The sequence below is a fragment of the Callorhinchus milii genome, unplaced genomic scaffold (genome assembly GCF_018977255.1).
Source record: "Callorhinchus milii isolate IMCB2004 unplaced genomic scaffold, IMCB_Cmil_1.0 Scaffold8, whole genome shotgun sequence".
Taxonomy (NCBI): domain Eukaryota; kingdom Metazoa; phylum Chordata; class Chondrichthyes; order Chimaeriformes; family Callorhinchidae; genus Callorhinchus; species Callorhinchus milii.
In genome coordinates this window covers 24,217,568-24,239,289 of record NW_024704749.1, presented here as the reverse complement: position 1 = coordinate 24,239,289, position 21,722 = coordinate 24,217,568, and the positions used below count along the sequence as shown (strand labels likewise).

The following is a 21,722-nucleotide window of genomic DNA, read 5'->3' as shown; positions in this document are numbered from 1 at the left end:
ATTCAAATGGCTTAATTTTAGCATTCTAAATTTTATATTGTGGACTTGCTCTTCTCTAAATTATAGACACCTTTCCTGTAGCTTTCCCACTCGACGTGAAGGATCTCAATTAAAATCTGAACTACTTTTTTTACCAAGTGTCAGAATCAGCATTCAGTTCAGATATCACAGCTCCATCCACTCCATAAACCTGAATCTACCCCTGGTCTGGTGTGAAGTTTTCATTTCCCAAATCCATTAACACAAACTTCATGAGAGAGTTAGAGAGAGAGAGAGGCCAATTTAGTGTAAAGTATGACAGTTCTGTCCCCAGATTTCTTAAACTCTTTTTACAGCAAATCCTGACGGCAAGGTGAGCGAGGTCACTGCCAATAATCTGTCTTACATTCAAGCCCAAATTCCAGTAGATGAGAATAAAGTGTCTAATTCCAACACCTCTCTCAGTCCCTAAAATCTTGTTACTGGGAAACTGTGAATCATCCTTTTCCAAGTCGAGGCAGCGGATACAATCCTCTTCCTTGTAACATCACACTGATGAGAGATTCTACTTGGTGCTTCATACTGAATTTTATTTAACTCTTCCACTTCATAATTACATTAGAGGTAGTATTAGTTAATGTTTGATGCTCTCAATGGACCAGGTTACATTGTCCCCAGTGCTCACAATACATTGTCCAGCAACTGTGCTACAGTAAGTGAGGAACTTAATTTTTGTACATAAGGGTCAGTTCTAGGCAACAGCAATATCTGCAAGATATGATGGACATCATTCCTGATTTCTCATTATAGGCATCAAATATTCAATTAGATTATCATTTTCAAGGGGGTTCGTTATGTAGGGCATTCAGGGTTAATAATCATTGCATTTGATGCAGTGCCTTATCACTTCGTTGATACGTTTCAAAGTGCTTCACAGGATACACTGTAAAGTGTAGTGACTGTTTTGTAGGCAAACTCCTTAGGAAGCCTCCCCTGAAGTGGCAGCTTGCATTCCATCCAAATAATACACAGGAGTGACGACAGCCATCCATGGGGCTCATGCATCTCAACAATATTTCATTCCATCTCAACAACTTGTTGAAGAAAATAAACAGAAAGCTAGTTTCATTTGACACATCAGAAACCAATTGTGGAAATGACAAAGCGCCGTGAGGGGAGTTCAGTGGGAAAATGTTGCCTTGGAGACAGTAGATCGTAGGATCCAGCCATCCTTTTGTGGAGTCCTGTAGCTCAGTGGTTAGAGCACTCGCTTTGCAAGCGAGAGACCTGAGTTCAATTCCAGGCAGAGGGCGAAACCTCGGGCAAGTTTCCTTACTCCACACAGAGCCTAATAATAATCCCTCAAAAAAAACAATAATAAATTGTTCTTTTTCAATCTACGACTGTTTGTGGGACATTGCTGTGCGCAATTGCCTGCCTCGTTCGCCCACAAATATACAGTCAATTCACTTTACAGTGTGTTCTGTGAAGCACTTTGGGACGTCCTCTTGACGTGAAAAGCGCTATATCCAATGCAAGGATTATTATTATTATATTATTATTATTACTATCCTACGGTCTAATGTTTGAAACTCTACTTTACAGTTCATCTCATATTAATCTACACGCACTTTCAGCAATAAGACAATGTGCATCTTGTAACCTAACAAGCATACACAGGATATTTTAATTATTTAATATTTTAGCATTTTTTTAAAACTCCAAATCATAATTCCCTTTTTAAATAAATCACTAGTCCTAGGTTCTCCCGACGTCCTCCCGACGTGAAAGGCGCTCAATAAATGGAATCTTGTTGTTGTTGCAGGTTCTGCTAGCATTGTATATAATATATAATGTGTGCGTGTGTCTATACATATATAGGTCTATTTATATATACAGAACTTTAAGGGAAATATTTTCTTATTTCCTTTCAAGTGCCGCAAATCATTTCATTTCAAACTATTGTTGGCTTCTGGGAATTGTTGAGATTTTGTTGAACGTGGAAGTGGGTATATAAATCTACGCAGTTGCTGTACTCAGAGAAGACAGAAACTGAGCACAGCAGCTCAGCAGGAGAGAGTGCTCGACTCAGACCATCCCCACTGCATTACTACACAGCGATATTCTTCATTAGTGGTATCGCGTGGAGAGAGAAAAAAAATGTGATTTGCTGCTTTCAAGTAATAAATCGTGTACGAAAAAATAATATATTTAACAGACAGAACTGATTTCAAACATTTGCTTTCATTTTGGGAGCACAAGTGTTTTTCATTTTTGTTTACCAAGACTTTAAATTGTGTGGTTTGGGCAATTCTGCAGATAGCCGAGTGTACAGGAGTCTTTCGCTTTAGGCGAACTTTTATATGCAAATACCTTTAGGCATTATCTGCAGCATATGTTTAATCAGGGAGCAGATACCGTGCGCCAAAATATTTCATTTGTGTTACTCAAACAAGTGCAGTAACTCTCGATATCAACAGCTATTATTAAAGTACAATCTGTCTCTGCCCTGCCTGATTCCATCTCCTCCCCACCAAAGACTTCAAAGCAACTTCAACATGAGGATCTATTGCCCCACAGCCTAATAGTCAACATGTAAATCTATACATTAGAATTACTTGCAGGTTTTTTCTCTCTCATGGATTTCTAACCAAGTTGTTATGAGCAAATTTCTCTGTAAAAATGAAGACAAGAGTAACAATGTTTATACACAGTGGCTGTAGATTTGTGTAATGAAATAATGAGAAATGTGACTCTACTGGAACCTAAATCCTATTTCCTATTTAATAGATTAAACCAGAACCACTAACAAGGCGGCTGTTTGCTCCTTTCACTGACAAACCAAGCAGTGAGTGAGGCTTTGTGCTAATCATCATTTTGCTGTCTGTTTTTCGGTAGATTTCACAACTGAATGCACAAATGACCATTAAATGACTGATGAACAGCTGATTGAGCGTCCCACACAGTCCCACACAGCTAAATGCCAAACCCCTCATGGTTTTCAGAACTCTGTTTTGGTCATGGCGGGTGTCTGACGCATGGGGAAACCCATCACCAAGCTAAAGAGTCTCTGAACCAAACACAGAGTTCCACATACATACATCAATCACCTACATGTGGAAATTCCCTTGTTTGGAATGCAATGTGAAACTTTCTCTCCTTGGAGGATTGCACCCTGTTTACCTATTTCCAGAGAGTATCAGGCGCAAGTTGGCAAGAGCCGAGTAATCCTTTCCAAAACATAAAATAAATAATAAGAATTTGGTCAATCCACGACTGTTTGTGGGACTCTGCTGTGCACAATTGGCTGCTGCTTTTCACCCACAAAATTTACAGTCAGTTCACTTTACAATATTCTGTGAAGCGCTTTGAGACATCTCAAAGATGTGATAAAGCGCTATATCAAATGTTAGGATTATTATTATTATTATGGTATTGGTTGGGATAACCGCTGGAGTTTAGCCAGCTTTGCATAATCTTTACAGCTCAATGTCGATGACAAGATGGGAGACACCTTTCCCGCTCTCTCCAACATCGGTTCCAACTCCATTAACCCCCCCCAACCTGCTCACTCAGCCAATCAATAGCCTCTGTGCTCTGCCCGGGAATGCTCCTAACAAACTGTTACTGGAAAGGTGCGATGGGGGGTTGGGGGGAGGAGAGGGAAAGCACATTCAATACCCAGCACTACTAACCCCTATGTATAAAGCCAAGAAACTCTCCTCCTAATCAACATCTTATAATCGCTATTAATCTCCCCTATTAAAACCTATGATTTGAGGCTTGCCCTGAACACCAATAACGTTACAGGAGCATTAGTAAGCATGCGCACAGAGACCTGGAGACGTGTATGTGGGTCTGACTGGCTGCGGACTCAGTGACAAACGTGCTCAGCCAGCGGTGAGGGTTCCTGCCTTGGGGGCGTTGTGTTCTCATTACCCTGTTAGCTCCACATCATAACCACCACCACCACCAGCCTGCTGACATCTGTGTGAGCCACTCACATGGTAATATTACACCAGCATTTTGTAAAAAGATGATTATGATATACTTTCTAGGCAGCAAAACATTTCTCGCTTATTAAAATTCATCCCACAGTGACACGAGGGAGCCTATGTTACTGGTAAGATAGCAATAGCAGCAATGCAATAGAGCTCCAAATAACTACCCCAAGGTTTTTTTTGTTTCAATATTCTGTAGAGACAGAAAACTTTCAAGCTGCCACTGTGTTTCGAACGCAGCATCTTTGTCAAGGTGTCAGAGTGCCGTTAATGCATGATTCACAACTTCCAGGCAGGAAGCGGTTATGGGGATGGAAATATTGCAGAAAGGAATAATATTTGGTGTAATGTTTCGTACAGATACATTTTGTGCATTTCTGAATGCACAGAGCGGGCAGGAATTCAGCTGCAATGAAGTTACTCATCTCTGCACACAAAGGGCTCGGGATTTCGACTGGCAAACACAACGAACGTACACAGCCATCAAAGCCTGTCAGGTTCAATGTTGCAATTGTCAGGTTGGAGGTACCTGAAACAAGGCACTGAGAATATCTGTGCTCAGTCTCAAAGCTTCAAGAGTAAATGTCACTGACTGGCAGTGCTCTCCATTACAAATGTGACAATGCGTTAGCTACTTACATTTTCAGGTATACTGGGAAGCTCTCGGTTGTCAGGCGTCGTAAAGTACGAATGCTGCCAAAAAGAAAGACATTGAGGATTAGTTTTCAAAAATGAAATGGTAAGAGATTTAAAGTACAGAATATACGGAAGATAAGGAATGATTGGCTGCTACCCCAACTGAAGGGCACTATACGAGTGCAAGTTATTGTTTCTGAGGATGATTGGCTATGGGATGCCATTAGAGTCCCCACAAGTTAGCTTTGAATATAAATATCATACCATGTTGTATTAATTCATTGTTCTGTTGTTAACGTGTTTAAAATGTTTTTAATATATTTTCACTATTTGTGACTTGGAGCAGTTTAACTCTTCCCAGTATGCCAAATGAAAGTCTTTCATCTCTCTCCAGAGATAACATCTTGTTTTGCCTACAAAATATACAGTCAATTCACTTTACAGTGTATTCTGTGAAGCACTTCGAAACATCTCGAAGATGTGATAAGGCGCAAATGCAAAGATTATTATTATTAATAACTGAAAGTCCCTTAAAGAAGGATTAAGTACTACAAGCCACTCTCACGTATATAACAGCCAGTCTTCCATATCATGTATGCAGAATATTTCAAAACCAATGTAACCACTGTGAATGAACATTTGTGATATAGAAACAATGGCCAGCTATTGTTCCACACATTGTAAAACAACTGATTTTCACTTGTACGGTTTCCAATCTAACCACAATCGAGAGATAATGACAAACATTACAATCACATTAATACACATATGGTGTAAGCTCCTCCAATGGCTCAGTGAGTAATTCCATTTTATGCTGTGGCACGGACCCAAAAAAGTCAGGGAGGTCCCAATTCAATTCCTTATATGGGGGTTTGTTATGCTGGAATCTCTGGGCTTGGGGAGGCTGGGCTTGGGGAGCCTCCTATGATCCTATCTAGTGACAATTACTGGAGTAGAATGGGATAAGACAGGATCAGTCTCATGTGATAGCCACCGCCATCAAATAACCTGTCAACGCAGACTGACAAGACATGCACAAAGAACGGCCATCCCTCCAGCACTCCTGAACACCAGAGGAAATCACAACCTTCAGCAAAAAGGTACAGTAGACAGTTGATCATCTGCATGAGTTCGGACTGACCAACACTGCTGGCTGATATTTGGATTTTAAAATTTAAAAAAATATTTATTAGCGTTACTTCAAAACCAAAGTGCAATTGTTTACAATACATCAATAATTGATCATTACAGAATTGGGGTATGACTGTTTCTTTGACCTGAAGTAACAGATTCTCTTGCTGGTGAGTTAGGAATGTAGGGGAGCTTTAGTGCCACTAGGAACAAGAACGAGACAATCCAAACTCAATTCACTCCATCCTCACCAGCCATTCAAGGTTTGAGGCTTCCATCCATAATAACTGGTTTGAAACCAGCCTCATGAAATGAAATCATCACCACCCAGCTAATAACATTAGTTTTAAAACTTTGTTTTTATTATTTTTTGTTTCTCTCCCTCTTTTCTTGTTCAGCTGACTAGCTCCATCGGCTGCGCTGCACTGCTCAGCACTCCCAAAGCAACTGAAGAGCTGAAGGAAACAAAGCCATCCATAAGCTGTTCTTTGATATCCTTTCCTGCTCTGTTGCCCATGAAATGTTCAAGCTGAGGGCAGACTGGAAGCATTCTTTTCAACCATGAGTATGGAATGCCTGAAATGAGCCGAACTATCCCATCAGGCCACAGTGCTTCCCAGACAACCTGCCCCTTGGGTCAGACGAGCATGCTGTTCCCACAAAAGCCCACTTGGTTGAAGTAGATCTTCTCCACAGCCAGCCAGTGACCTGGCAAGCACAAACCACTCCTACCTGTCGCTTAACATTACACGCTGCAAAGCACAAAACAGGGCAGGGGTGGGGGCAAGAATTGGGAGAGACAATTAAGTTGTTGAGATACAGGTAACTAGCTGCTTTGTAAGGAGGACACGTCACAGACGACTAGCTGATAGAAGGCAGTTGAACGGCTTTTATAGTCAAACTTTGACAGGGGAAAATCAGAGTGGCCTAATTCTAGAATGACATTTCATGTTATGATTTCAAAATGTCTGATCAACACAATTCTGCGAAGATTTCTCTCCAGTCCCTCTCAAACACAGTGGCTCAGCAACCACACACAGCGAACCTTGTGCAGTAATATACTTGTACTTGGGTGTGTTTGGCTCTGGAAGTGACAGGCCATTTCTCTGTCTGAGGTTTGACAACACACACATCCTGCCCTATGGGTCAGACAAGCATGCTGTTCTATGAAAGCTGCTTGGCTGAAGTTTGTCTTGTCCCCAGCCACCAGCTGAGGATGCAGGGCAAGGTCTCACAATAGCAAGAAAAATAAAAGTTGTTAACGATGCGCACACCTCACCGGATTTACATTAGCAATCCAACTTGTGGTTCACACTACACACCCGCTGGAACTGATTCACCTCCATCTGAACCCCGATCGCATCAATGCCTGGTAATTTACTGTGAAGTACCCATTATTCTCTATTTAATAAGGTGACAAGTAAAGTTTGGCTTAAGCCCTGGCAACATTTAACAGCACTCTCAGCTCCGTAGAAGGTTCCCACCACTGCACTTAATTTTAATTTACGCATTTTAAATTATTTACAAGTTTGAATTGATAGATTTCTAAAACTTTGTTTTGCAGAGAAACTGGCATTAAAATTACAGTGGCCGAATATGCTGAAAAAAATACAACTTTTCCCACAAGAATTTATTCCAAAAAACGTAAAACTTCAGAACCGGGTTTCATAATAGTAACCCTTGCACTTGACAAAGCACCTTATCATCATCTCAAACTGCTTCACAGAATACACTTTAAAATGGATTGACTGTATATTTTGTGGGCAAAACGCGCCAGCCAATTGCACACAGCAACGTCCCACAAACAGTTGTGGATTGATGCCAAAGTATTATTAGGTTTTTTTTGGAGGGATTATTAACCCCGGAAAAGTGATCCGCCAACTGACAAACAACCGGGTTCCTACTTACTGCTAGGTAAACAGAAGCGTGTGGAGTAAGGAAACTGGCCCAACATTTCGACATAGGAATCGAACCCAGGTCCTCTTGCTTGCAAAGTGAGTGCTCTAACCATTATGCTACAGGACTCCACCACATCTTGATCTTTGACCCACCACAGCCATGATATTTTATGCTTAGAATCATGTCTTCAGTACTCACCACACTGAGGTGAACGACCGAGCCTGGCTCAGGGAGTGGAAGATTAAATAATGTCTCCAGCAGTTCCCTCCACGGACCATCCTGAAACATTCCGCAAGAAATACTTTAACAGAAGTTCTTATAAATAACATTAGATACAACAACTTTACATTTATACAGCCATTTCATGTCAGGAGGACATCTCAAAACAACAACAAATTACATTTGTATAGCTCCTTTCACTTCGGGTGGACGTCCCAAGGCGCTGGATAGTGAAGGGTTTGACCCAAGTTGGGGGTTGGAGGCAAGAGAGGTGGAGGGCAAGGGGGTGGGGAGATGACTGCAGGCATGGTCAAAGAGGAGGAACATTAAACTGCATCATATCATTATTGCACAAATATTGTGAATCACTTCCTTTTGTTGAAAATTTTAATTTTTTTTAAACACCAAGATTTTAAAATTAAAAACCAAACACATTGGATATGCTATTCAGGCTGCAATAGTGAACATTTATTTAATTTTTTGATAAAACAATAGAATGATTATATGCACTAAGTAATGAAATGTTGAAACACCACTCTACCTGTCCTTTGGCTGTGTATTCTGCTAAGATGTTCAGAAGCTTGTAGAAAACTTCGAACCAAGGTAAATAGCTAAAAAAACACAAAAAGGTTTAACTTCACTCATTTATTTTTTAACAAGACTGATTCAGTCAGAAAACGGAAATAAATAAAAGTCTTGGAAATAAAAACATGAATGTTTTTGTTGCTCACACACCTCGTCATCTCCGCTCTACACAGTACTCTTCTGAAACACCTTTCAAAATTAGAGACCCTTTGTTATTCCACAGCTCTATCCTCTTCAAAAATAGCCAATGGCCATTGGTGGCTACTGCTATAATCTCCCTACAACGTGACGTTCAATATTAATCTGATACCTAACACTGAGGTACAGATATTCATGTTCGTAAATACGCCCTAACGGCACTTTTCAATAAACTCCTTTTAGAAAGTCTGGCCTCTAAAAACAAAAGAACTCTATTCACACTTTCATTTATAAGACCTGAAAATGTTTTTTAAAAATCTGTTGTGTAAAGTGAATATGCAAACAGTATTATACAGAATTAAGCAACTACACTGAAACTTCACAGAGATATCAAGCCACAGGAAGCACGCTGGAGGCTGTTAGACACACCACAGACTCAGATTACACGCATGTAATTCAGATGACACGCATGTTCAAGAACAAAATACGTAAAAAAACAAAAAGTTCAAGGTTCAAGAACTATAAAGACTGGTTTATGACATCAGACTAGCCTGGAGTATTGCCTTGTGAGGTACTCCAGGCAGCGGGTATTCTCTGTAAGTGCATCTGCTTGAGTACAGAGTCCGCAGACTTTGCTGTAGAGCAAATCTCATTCAGCAAGAAGAATCTTCAAGCACCACTTAGCGTGGCAGCTGCCTGTAAACAATGAGACAGTGCTCTGTGGGTGATCAGGAATTACGTGCACTGTTTAAATAAACTCAGTTATGAAATAATCTCCAAATACATAGTATCTGTGTGTTATCTATTTGCTGAAAAGCCTTTAAATGAAGCAGAAACCCTCCTTGCTTCAATCTCACAATTTAGAGTGTTACAGTGTGTACAATAGCTGAACCTGATCGACGGGGCAGTTTCTCTCGGCAGTTTTCACTTTCTATGCTCCCAAAAAATGGCCCCTTAAGATTAATAAGACTGAGCCACAAGACCAGCCGAGTAAATTGATGCTTAAGCCCGACATCAGACAAAAATCAAACGTTATCTGAATGTGAAAGATGCACAAAAACTGGAAGGCTTCCTCAACATCTTGTGACAAGTATTTATAACCATTAACTTTTCTTTAAATTCTGTAGTTTGGTGAATTTCTTATGTACCACATAAATGTGAGCATCCTCTTGAGAGCCATTTTGTGCTCAGTGCTCAATCTTCACACTGCCCTTATCCCTAAGTCAGGGACTTGTCTGTCTCTCGTCCCCTCATACTGGTATTTCGTCACTGCAGCAATCTCTCTCTCTCTCTCTCTCTCACACACACACACAAATATAACAGGAGAGCGTACTGTGCTGAATCCTTTCATTTACATGCACGGTAACAAAGGCTCACGACTATTTTTCTGCTTTGGACACCAGTTGTTAGCATCAAGCACTTTGCAGGTCAGTTGCCTTGCAAAGCTCACTTCACATTGCCCTAAATCAAGAGCACATGATTTAACCCAGCGAGTGGTGAGCACCCTTACTGCACCAATGTGGATGTTTTAATTTCCCACAACAGACTGTACCTACGGCCTCAATGTATTTGGTGCCAATTTGTGATAAATTCAGCCTAGTTATATGTTGTGGCCAACACTCACTAGCAACTTGGTCGAGACAATCCAAACGCTGTGCGCACCAATGTAAAATGATTGTTTGTGAAAAAACTATGCAAAACAGCAGCAGCAGGAGTTTTGAATCCAACAAAGTGAGGATCTAGGGAGGAGGAAGAATGTGTAGGACGACTTCTGTATCTTAGGAGGAACGAGAGTGAAAATGTCAGGGAAGCAAGCAATCCAATTAAATTGAGGAAAACATTGCAATTTGACTGGCAGATCGAGGCGGTACTCAATGAACCCTACACCTTTGGAAACCTCCTGAAAATCGGTGTAAAAAAACAAGACAAACTTTTCACCAAGTAAGTTGTGAACCTATAATTTTGAAGACACTGATGAAATTGCTGTTCTCACTCAGCTATCTTCTCTTCACAATGAGACGAGTTAATTGTTTCCCAAGACTGAAAGCACTTAAATGAGAGAACCTAGTTTTAACATCTAAAATACTTAGCTTCGCAACTTATACAAAGTAACTATTAATCTAGTGCTCTGATCTTTATATGAAGACTCCTTCTAAATGACTAATTCAATCCATTTACATCTGCTATGCCTGCTTACTGTAATAAAAGCACCACCCTAGTAAACTCCTTCCTGAGTCACAAGGCAATGTAAAACATGACAAATGTGACTAAAAAGGCCTTTTTTCTCTCTCACAGTGATTTAGCTCAAGGCCATTCCAATAAAGCATTTTGTAGTACCTTACACTTTCATCACATAACGTATAAAACAATATTTAACCGGATATTTGACTTTATGGGACCAGAGAGTTCAATAACTAAATTTTTCATTCAAACTGCAGGGAAATTTTAAGGCTGGCTTTTGTCCAGCTGGAACGTGCCGTGAATCAGGTGGTTCTTTTCCACTGGTGGCATCCTACTCTCTCTTCTCATTTTCATCCCCTGTGGGTAGTTTACTCCTGCTACAGCACTGATTGAGTTGCATTCAATGATGGCAACACTACTGTGGGCTGAAAAACAATCTCAGTGTGGGTATCTCTTTAAAGGCTGATGACATCCTCTAACGGGAGGTCAGATTTCACAGCTGAATCTTATCTCGTTACTCAGTCAGAAGGGTTTCCTGTATTGGTTCATTTTTCATTCATTAAAATATGTGGGTTATTTAGATTCGAACCAATAGTGCACAAGGACATCCAATCTACACCCTACATTAATTCTGTCAGTCACCACAGAAAACTCTGATCTGGATTGCCACAAGCAATATACATTAAACAAACAATAGATGTCAGCAATGTGTCTTCAGAATGGGTTCGAGACTGAAATTCAGGGAAAAAACATTATACCATGGGAAGCACTTTTCAACACTACTAACTTTTATACAGAAATATAACTCTCCCAATAGCTTAGAATAGGTCATAGCATCAAACAGATGTCTTTGTGTAACGTTACTACGCATTATTTCAGTCACATAGAAAAGGAGGTGTGAAAAAGATACTAACAGTTATTTTTGTAAATGAATACATTTTAAAAACCCTTTACTTGCTCTGGGATGGGATGGCAACAATGATCCGTGTACACTTGGTAACTTCTATCCAGCTCCTTTTCTAGCTATTAAAATATTGCAAAGTTTTAACGTTTTAAAAATAGTTGGTTGAGTCTTTAACTAAAATAAGGAGAATTGTTTTTACACAGAGTTGTTACGGTCTGGAATGCACTGCCCAAAAGGGTGATGGAAACAGATTTAATAACTTTCAAAAGGGAATTGGATAGGAAGAGGAAAAACCCACAAGGATATGAGGAAAGAGCGGAGGAGTGGGACTGATTGGGTCGCTCTTCCAAAGAGGCACGATGGGCCGAATAGCCTCCTTCTGTGCATTCTATGATTTTATGATCCTGGGAATTGGGTATAGTAAAGCTCACTGTGCAACACATCTGAAAGTCAATGTTGGAAATGTTCATATAATGGTGTAGTTATTAAAAGGAGTGCTCTAAGCTATAGTTCATTCGCTCTACAATATTTATCTTTGCTCATTAACAGAATTTTTCTACTGATACTGCATTGTTCTGGATTGTAAACAAATGTCAACTCTGACGAATTTGTGCCAAGAAGATGTCATTCTTTCACATGTAAAATACTTCCTAAACATTTATGAATGAACAAGGCAAAATAAACCATTTTAATGTCGGAAAACAGGCAATTTCTGTGAAATATGGGAGTGTTTTTAATACATATCATTTTCTGTACAGTTGAAATAATGAGAGGCACTTTATAATACTGGCATTTGGTCATATACACACATACACGTGCACAGTTTTATGTGTTACTCTGAAAGTTCTGTATGTACAAAGCTAGGAAAAACGATAACTGACTGGTGTCAGATGAAGCAAAACTTCACTCCAGTAATTTTCTTCCAATGAAAACCCTTTGTAACTTGACTCTGGTTGCATCCCTCTAAATTTATTAAGGGAAGAACTTGTACAGACAAAATGCAACCTATCCTTAACATATCTTCTGAGTTTCAAATTTATACCCAAAACAGCCTTTACCACATGCAGTTTAAGTAGCACAACTGGTAGCAGTGCACAGGATTTATGAGCAATGACACACACATATTTAATTTGTAACCAAACACTTCCCCTTCCTCTTAGCTCCCCTTAGAACTTTTGATTAACTCGTATTTTTTTTTTAAAAAGTCAAAGGTTAAGAAAAGGAAGGGAAGTGCTCTGTGCTGAAATAGCCCAGAGCACTCACAGAGAGAGAAGCAATGCCACTGACATTAAAACAATCCAAAGAATAAAGGCAACGATTTCAAGTTCACAAGTTCAGGAAAGCAGAATTAGCCATAAAATAATAATCCTTGCATTTGAAATAGCGCCTTATCACAAAGTTGAGATGTCTCAAAGCACTTCACAGCATATATTGTAAAGTGAGTTGACTGTGTATTTTGTGGGCGAAACGCGGCAGCCAATTGCACACCGCAGCGTCCCACAAACAATTATAGATTGAATGACCACACTATTTATTTATTTTTTTGAGAGGGATTATTACACCCTGGAAAGTGATCTACCAATCCACTAACAACCAGGCTAGTACCCGTAAGTACCACCAAAGTCAGGAGTAAAGGGATAAAAAGTGATATGGCACAAGATTTTGTACACTTTGAATGTAACTGACCAGCATGCTGACCACATGCCAATGACATGTGCCTTCCTCAACCTGTGATAACAATTTTATGACAATAGAGGTCATAAGCAGTAAAATGCTGGCTAAGACACCATGATATGCCTGGTTGCTTTTTGCAAAGTACTATCTTTTGTGCCCAAAATGTACAAATACATCAGCTGATCTTTTACAGTGACCCTCTCTCTGTTTATTATTTTCCCACAGGGCTACTGTGCTCCTCCCCCTGTCATGCATTTGTGTTTCTAACCACAACAAACTAACGGAACAGCAGTGAAACAGTTAATATTGCCCACTTCCTGCTTCACATTATTGCACTGAATCGAGCAGTGAACGGAGGTGGACATTTTAAAGCTGTTTCTACTTGTTGGTGAGTCCAAACACAGGGGCATGAATATAAGATAGCAAGTAGCAGATCTAACGGAGTTTAGGAGGAACTTCTTTACTCAGAGAATGTGGAACTCACTGCTGGAAGCCGTGGTTAAAGCAAATATCATTGTACTTAAGAGTAAATTTGATGCATCCACAAGAAAGAGGGTAACCATTCTCTGCACCCTCTGGAGCTCCATCCCACAGTCCATCCGCCTCAAACCCTCCTTTGCCTCCTTCAAGACTCGTCTCAAGACCCTCCTATTCAACTGCGCTTTCAGTCACCCTCCTACCCCTACCCTCCCCCCAACCCTCCTCATCCCAACCACCAGCTCAGATGCGGATCCCTGACTGTCCAGCGCTTTGGGACGTCCTCCTTACGTGAAAGGCATTGTACAAATGTAAAGAGAGAGAGAGAGGAGGGGAACTCGTGGAGTATGAACCCTGACACAGACTAGTTGGGCCGAGTGGATGGTCTCTATTCCATATCATTCTGTGTAACTCTGAAACTACCTTGAGAAGGGTTCTCCAGGGCCTGCGGTGCACATTGCCGCAGAGTAAATACGGGTGGTGCAAATTAAATCAGTATCTGCTCAGTCCTTAGACATGGCCATCTCTTCAACATTCAAAATCTAATTAGTGACCAGCACCAGTTGAAGAGCTCGCAGCTGAACTTGTAATTGCTGAGAGGGATGCGGGCGTCATACCATCGGCGTGGCATCTACACAGATTCCTCACCAGTACATTGGCACGTTAGTGTGTGAGTGTGTGAGTGTGTCAGGTGGGGGGGGAAGCTTACAATAACATGTGGTCACCAGTAAATGGAAGCCTAAATAACTTGTTGTTGTAACATGTAATTAAACAAATCTATCGACCTTCAAAGTCCACATGCCCTGGCACACTGCAAAGCGGGAACCCACACTTCACCAGCTCACATACACAATTCTATTTGTTGGAATCAAACTGCTGATTCCGATTCCAACAAAGTGCCGCAAAATAGAAGTCTTTATTAGAAATTTGGCAAAGAATAAGCATTTTTAAACTCTGGAAATAGTTCAAATGGTTTAACAGCCTTCTAACTGTTATAGGTGAAAATGTAGCTTAACTAACTAAATAGTCTTAATCACTGTTCTAAACACATCAATTCTCACATTCCTGAGTAAATTTGACAAGAGTTGCTATTTCTTTGCCTGGCAAAGCTATGACTCAGCTTGTTGGTGCTTTATTACGGGATAGTTTTGCCTGTTAAGATGCAATCCCGCCTCACGATTTTACACACAATGATCTCAGCCTGGTTGTTTAGTAGGGAGGAAGGGGTTTGTCAACGGTCCAATGGAGTAAATGATAAGAAAATCAGCACTCAAACTGCTGTCCCATGCCCCCATGCAACCACTGCAAAAGGAGAGGCAGAGGTAATGTCTGCCCTGGGAAAGGTGCGGGCCAGAGACTGTGAGTTTCTCGATCCACTGGAATAGAACTGTAGTGAGTGGAGATCAAACCACGAATGTGCTGATGATGTTCATCTATTGATCCATGGAACAGAAATAGCATCCCAGCCCCAATTAGTAATTTTTTTGCCCCAGACAAACACTAATAAAAGCCGTTTATCACAACCTACAGTGATGTGTAAACACTAGCTGCAACTTATTACTTCAGCTAAAATAAGACTGTAGATTGTAAATTAAGATTAAACTAAAGCTTCTGTTATACAAACATACATTGTAAGTTCGGTTTAGTGTAAGAGACTGTCTTACTAAACTAGTCCAATCAGCTCCATGTCCAAATAGCAGTTAGAGGTGCACAGCCACCAATTCACTGCAGCAGTGATCAGAATATTGTGATTGTGTTCCAAACCAGCTCAAAATCACTCACCAAAGGCAGAACGCAAGTGGAGATTATTTCTGAGCAAATGGGTAAAATCTCCTGAGTTTATTGAGCTAGGAGTAACATCCATCTGGCTAATGGTATTAAAACCTTCCAGTAAAATCTCAACTTACTTTTTTTAATAAACAATAGAAAGGTTAAAGTTGCTAGACAGCCACACCACCGAGCAGCACCACTAACTATAGTACTTTCTGGGGCTGGCTTTGTGGGTGCAATCCAGCTGAATTGGGATGCGTTTCTCTGCATCAAAGTGCAGTTAGAATGCACTTCCAGCATTGGTTCAACTTGGAAGCTGCAGCAAACCGCAGCAGACTGTGCAGTATAACTGCAGCAGAAGACTAATGGCACACCCTGAACATAAATGTGTCAGCAACATTTTTAATTGCTTTTTCATGAATTACTTTACTGTACTTAAAAGTCTGCCACTCCTCTGATCTTTCCATGTGAGGACTTTATGGTCCTCACTACATAAGGAACCAACTTGGAGCTGCTGTCTAAGCTGTTGTATTAAAATGCAGCATTTGTTTAGAAGCATTAAATGATTACGGTTTGTTTTATAAATGAAAAACACACCATATAACATCGAAATTCACTCCCAACTCATTTCAAGAATTATATAGTTTGCAACCCTGACTGAGATGACAGGATATCATCATTTGCACAATTTAATCCAAGTCCTTTTCAGACAATTCTGCCACTTGTTTTAAGGGTCAGCCTTGGCACAAATATTTTCACAAGCAAAAGAATCAGAAAAATTGAAATCAAACTTATTTTGATTTAATGCATTCACACAAATGGAATAAACAGAATTTTAAAAAATATATATTGTCTTGGTCAGCTGTGCACCTTGGCCCACACAGAAATCCCTCGCCAAGCTAGACAGACGTATGCTTGACTCGTGATTCAGATGACAGGCTGCCACCAAATGTGCGACCTTATGCAGCTATTAATAAAACGTGTAATAAAATGTAAACTTCACCGTCGGGGTTCATTGGTTTGTCAGTAGTGTTTAAAAAAATTGATATAACACTAACCAGACACCATAATCTACTCACTTTAGACAGAAAGGGTTAAACAAAATGTATGAAGTGATGGCAACGCAACTTACAGATGTTCTTCCGCTGCTAGTTCCGAATCCTACTGGTTAAAGGCACACAAAGGAAGTCCATGGAGCAAACACAGCTTTTGAGTCCCTCTTGTCAAAGTTTATGGAAAGCTTAATTGGGAAGTTATAAATTGAGTCTGAAAGCAGAGCCGGACAGAGAACAGCTCTGCTGTCGACCACAGTGCCGCTCTGCTCGTCAACAAGCTCTAACTCAAAATAAATTTTAAACAAGAAGCATTTTGGATTTCGGGAAAAATTTTCAAGCAAAAAAATCTGTAGTCTGTCATCATATACCTGGATTATTACAGAGTACAAAATAACATCCAAATAACACCATTGCCAGACTAACATGACATCAAGAGGAGGGGTCAAGGAATCATTTTTACCCTGTTTAATAAAAATGCACTCTCTCTTTCACATCATAATTGTGTCTGAGCTGTGGGAGTACAGAAGTTAATTAATCCTGTACACATCACATTTAAAAATAATTCAGCAGGATTTTATTCCATGTGGGTGTGTTTACAATCCAGACAGCTAAATTAAAAGCTCTTGGCTTGATACAAACCATAATATAATTTCCAGTCATATCATAACCGTACCACTAATAATTATTTGAAGATAACTAGAATAGCATTTCCCCTTTCTGAAAAAAAACTTGTTTAATCAGAATTATTCAACTGGGAATTTTTTTATAAAAACAATGTAATATTTTTGGTAGATATTTATTTCAGCGAAGTTTGCCTTTATTGCTTCCCCCACATCCACACTAACCTGCCCAGTTGGGAGGGACGGACAGTGAAATGTGTGCATCTCTCAGCGGATGCGATTAATGTTGCTTCTCACTCACTGAGCAGTGATAGTCTGTCTTCTTCCTACTCTGACTGGACTCAGAGCAAGAATCTCTCCCCCTCCCCACCTCCGAGAGGAAGTCCAAGCATGAATATCAATTGAGGCTCAAAGGCAGAGTAACCAGCAGGCCACTGAGGCATCGTTTTAATTAGCCACTGAATGCATTATTATTAATATACTATTATTAATAATTGTAACGACAATCAAACAGGGTTGGGGGAGAGAAGGAAAAGGACACAAAATAACTAATTAATAGAAACCACTATGGATCAAGTCTACCACCTTTAAAGCGGAGATGGTCAGGGATCCATACTCATTTCCATGGGAACTGTATAGCTCCTTTCATTCTGACTGAATATTAGCCGTCAGAACAATCAAGCTTTGCTGCATTTGTATTTCTTTCAAAAATGAGAGTTTCTGCTACAGTTTCAAGCAATGGTCATCAATTTCCATTCATAAACAATTCTCCTTTATTTCAGCAATCTGTAGTACTGTGATATTTAGATCGCAGATATAATCAGTGTTTTCCTCAAAGTGTGTATTCGGTGTTGCAACTCGCATTAGTAGCTATTTTCTAGAATGGATATAAAAATGGGTGAAATTATTTTAATAACTTTTAAAAGTTTACCGAATTTCGAGGCTTTACAATATGTACAGTTCTCCGAGATGCTATCCTGCGTGAAGGCGCTATATAAATGCAACTTGTTGTATAAGCAGTAACCTATAGACCAATGCCATGTAGAACTGACCTGATCGGTGCAGATCTGAAACGATTATCTTAGTGATTGTTACACTCGGCTACCTCTGGGCGAGAGAAACATGATCCACTCTTTCCATTCCTATCGCTGTTCAACAACCACCAGTGTAAAATGACTGTGTAGGTAACACTGCGTTACCTACAGTGTCAGGCTCCGCTGTAGTGGTCTTGCGGTCGAATAACCGACAGACACTCACTCACCTCCAAAACATCACAAGGTAACCATGACCCGACCCCACCAGAAGGCAAAGTTTTGAGGGGAAGAGAGAACAATGAAAGCAAAGGAAGGGAAGCAGAGAAACAATAGTTTTGAAAAAATAAATAGGGCAGTAAGTTTATATAGTTGATGGAATCTGAACTCTTACCCTAAAAATACACTTTACATATTCTGTGAAGTGCTTTGAGACGTTTTCCCAACGTGAAACACGCTATACCAAATGTAAGGATTATTATAATCACACTATTAAAGAAGACAGCAAAATCCCACACTTTCTGAAGGAGTAACCCATCACAAATTTAACACGTGGCCAGAAAAGTATTTCAGAATAAATTCTCCAGCTTGGAAAAGATTGGGATAATTGTAATTGGTTAAGAACTACAGTATTACAACTGTATTTAAGGCAAAAGTGTCTCCTTCTCTTAAGAATTTCATGTCCAGACTCCTTGTATCTTAAATCCTGCTTTGCATCTGTCTTTATTGGCTATTGTTGCCAGATGGAAAATATTAAACAAAAAGGATCGCAACTAAATCAATCTGCTGTAGTGCGGTGCCAAAAGGCCCCATGCTAACTACAAGCAGATTTGCAAGCAGGTCTCGCTCTGTTACGACCTGGGTTCTGGCACATCCTTTGCCCCATCTAACAGCGGGGGGGCTGGGGGGCCGGCTGCGAGCCGCTACTGTGCCAAACAGACTGTGGAGTGCTTACTGCTTGAATGCTTCTACAGAAAGAGTGTGAATCCAAGAGTTCATTGCAAACAACGACCAGTACTTCCTGGCTGCTACTGTTCCATACACTCTGGGTGCTAAACGGAAATGGCACAATAATTTTAATCCTTCATAAAAATACCAAACTCAAAAGTGACATTTTATGGCTGGATTCTTTTTAAAACAAAATAAGTATTTTATCTGCCACACATCACTCCTTAACCCGATGATTGCCCTAAAATGTCTAGGGGTACATCCGCATGCATTAGGAAATTCAACTGAATACGAACAATTGGAGAGATTTGTGCGTGTCGAAGTTTTTAAACTTTTTTTTAAGAAGCTAGAATTTTCATTCCTACCTGAAAATAACAGCACGATATCAATCCAAGGGTACACTGGGATCCAACCATTCCTCCTTTAAGCCCCTATTGCAAATGTAATGTTAAAACTAGGAACTATTGCACTGCAGTTGACGTTAGCCAGTGCCTCGGTAAAATTGTCATATCTACTGGCGTGATGCTGTGCTGCTGCAACAGGCCTTGGAGGATCCAACAAGAAACAAGCTTCTAATTACTGTTTGAAAACATTTCTCTTTAATTGATTTGTTGTCATGCCACTGGCTAAATAATTGGACAAATTTTACATAAATGAGATTCCCTCTGTGTGTGTGTGTGTGTGGTGAATTGTGTGTGTGATGTGTGTGCATATGTGTGGTGTGTTGTGTTGTATGTGGTGAATTGTGTATGTATGTGTGTGTGGTGTGTGTGTGTTTTGTGTGTGTGTTATGTTGTGTGTGTGCGGTGTGCTGTGTGTGTGTGCGGTGTGTTGTGTGCTGTGTATGTGGTGTGTTGTATTGTGTGTGTGTTGTATATAAAGACTGGGTTCTTTGCTTCAACCCCTCTTGCCATCACACACCCTGAAGGGTGGATAAATCTGGGCCATGCCACCATCAATTACACCCTGTATCGGACTAGCAGGAAACATGAGGAGCAATACTTGCCTTCCTCCCCTCCACCCCTCCTCAAAAATGGAATGGATAATTTTTGCTACTGGCTTGTCAGGAATAGTCAGTGCCCGGCTAACTCAGATAACAACAACGACAACTTGCTATATAGCGCCCCTCATGCTGGGTAGCGTCCCAGAGCGAGATGTTACTTTTGATTGGCAGACAGAGCTGGGAGCTTTCGGGAGAGGGATGGGGGAGAGAGCGACAGGGGAGAGAGGGATGGGAAAGTGGGATGGGGGAAAGGAATGGGAGAGAGAGGGATAGGGAGAGCAAGAGGGATGGGGGAGAGAGGAATGGGGGGAGAGAGGGATGGGGGGAGAGAGGAATGCGGGAGAGAGGGATGGGGGGAGAGAGGGATGAGGAGAAGAATGGGGGAGGGATGGGGAGAGCGTGTGTTGGGGGAGAGAGAGGGATGGGGAAAGAGGGATGGGGAGAGAAGGATGGGGAGAGAGGGATGGGGGGGGGAGATGGTTGGGGGAGAGGGATGGGGCAAGAGAGAGATGCGGGGGGGGGGGGGGCGGAGAGTAAGTGTGTGTGAGAGAGAGGTAAGATGGGGGGGGGGGATGACAGAATGTGTTTCTTTCTCTCCCCCTCTCTGTCACATTCACTCCTTCCCTCGTCAACAACAATGGAATCTTGTTGTTGTTGTTGTTGTCACACATTCTCTCCCTACCCCTCTCAATCACTCTTTCTACCTCCCTTCTATCTCTCTCTCACATACTCTTTCTCCTCTCTCTCTAACCCTCCCTCTACCCCCTCCCTCCCTCCCTCTCCCCCCACCCCTCCCCTCTCTCCCCCCCTCTCAATCCCTCTCTCTCCCAATCAGCCCTGTGGGTCACTATCTACTGTGGCAGGAGCCGGCAATTGGTTGCTAAGGACATGGTTGGTAAGAGACGCACTTGCTTTCCTGACAGACTGTGGTATTGGCCGGTATTGTTTACACTCTCTGCACTGTCCTCCCAAATGCCGGCTCCTAACACTGCCATAGGAGGATGTTCACCAGGGAGGGAGGGAGGGAGGGTGGGTGGGAGTGGAAGTTGGAATGTTGGAAATGGTGTCGGGCTGGATAAAATCACCAGCCGGGCCGGGCGCATCTGGCCCGGCTGGTGATTTTATCCAGCTCAACACCATTTCCAACATTCCAACCTCCACTCCCTCCCTCCCTCCCTCCCTAGCTCCGTTAGTTGGTCCACACTAGCTTATGCGGCCCGCGGAACTTTCCCAAATAGGGAATCTGGCCCACAACAGCCAACAGGTTGGAGCACCCTGATTAGACAATGGTCCAGCAGCATGAGTTTTAATACTTTATTATTACCTTTTCCCTTTAAGCGTCAAATTAATACTACGCAATTGTTGGCTGGTTATGACAAAACTGGAAAACTTTTCTTGTGACATGATCAAAGTTCAGAATTTTTTTTTAAAAAAAAGCACCGAGATTTGGAATTCACAGTTAAAAAACTTA

The 21,722-nt window shown here is 41.1% G+C and overlaps 1 protein-coding gene across 3 annotated transcripts in view; it reads right to left on the bottom strand.

The window, feature by feature from the left end:
- Positions 1–21,722, bottom strand: part of LOC103188887 (DENN domain-containing protein 1A) — a 197,697-nt gene that overhangs the window by 91,583 nt on the left and 84,392 nt on the right. For all 3 annotated transcript variants that reach the window (XM_007909051.2, XM_042337821.1, XM_042337822.1), the window contains exons 6-8: positions 8,407–8,476; positions 7,845–7,925; positions 4,620–4,673 (exon numbers count right to left, since the gene is read on the bottom strand). In XM_007909051.2, the coding sequence (XP_007907242.2) occupies positions 4,620–4,673; positions 7,845–7,925; positions 8,407–8,476 (205 nt within the window). The remainder of the gene's footprint in view (positions 1–4,619; positions 4,674–7,844; positions 7,926–8,406; positions 8,477–21,722) is intronic.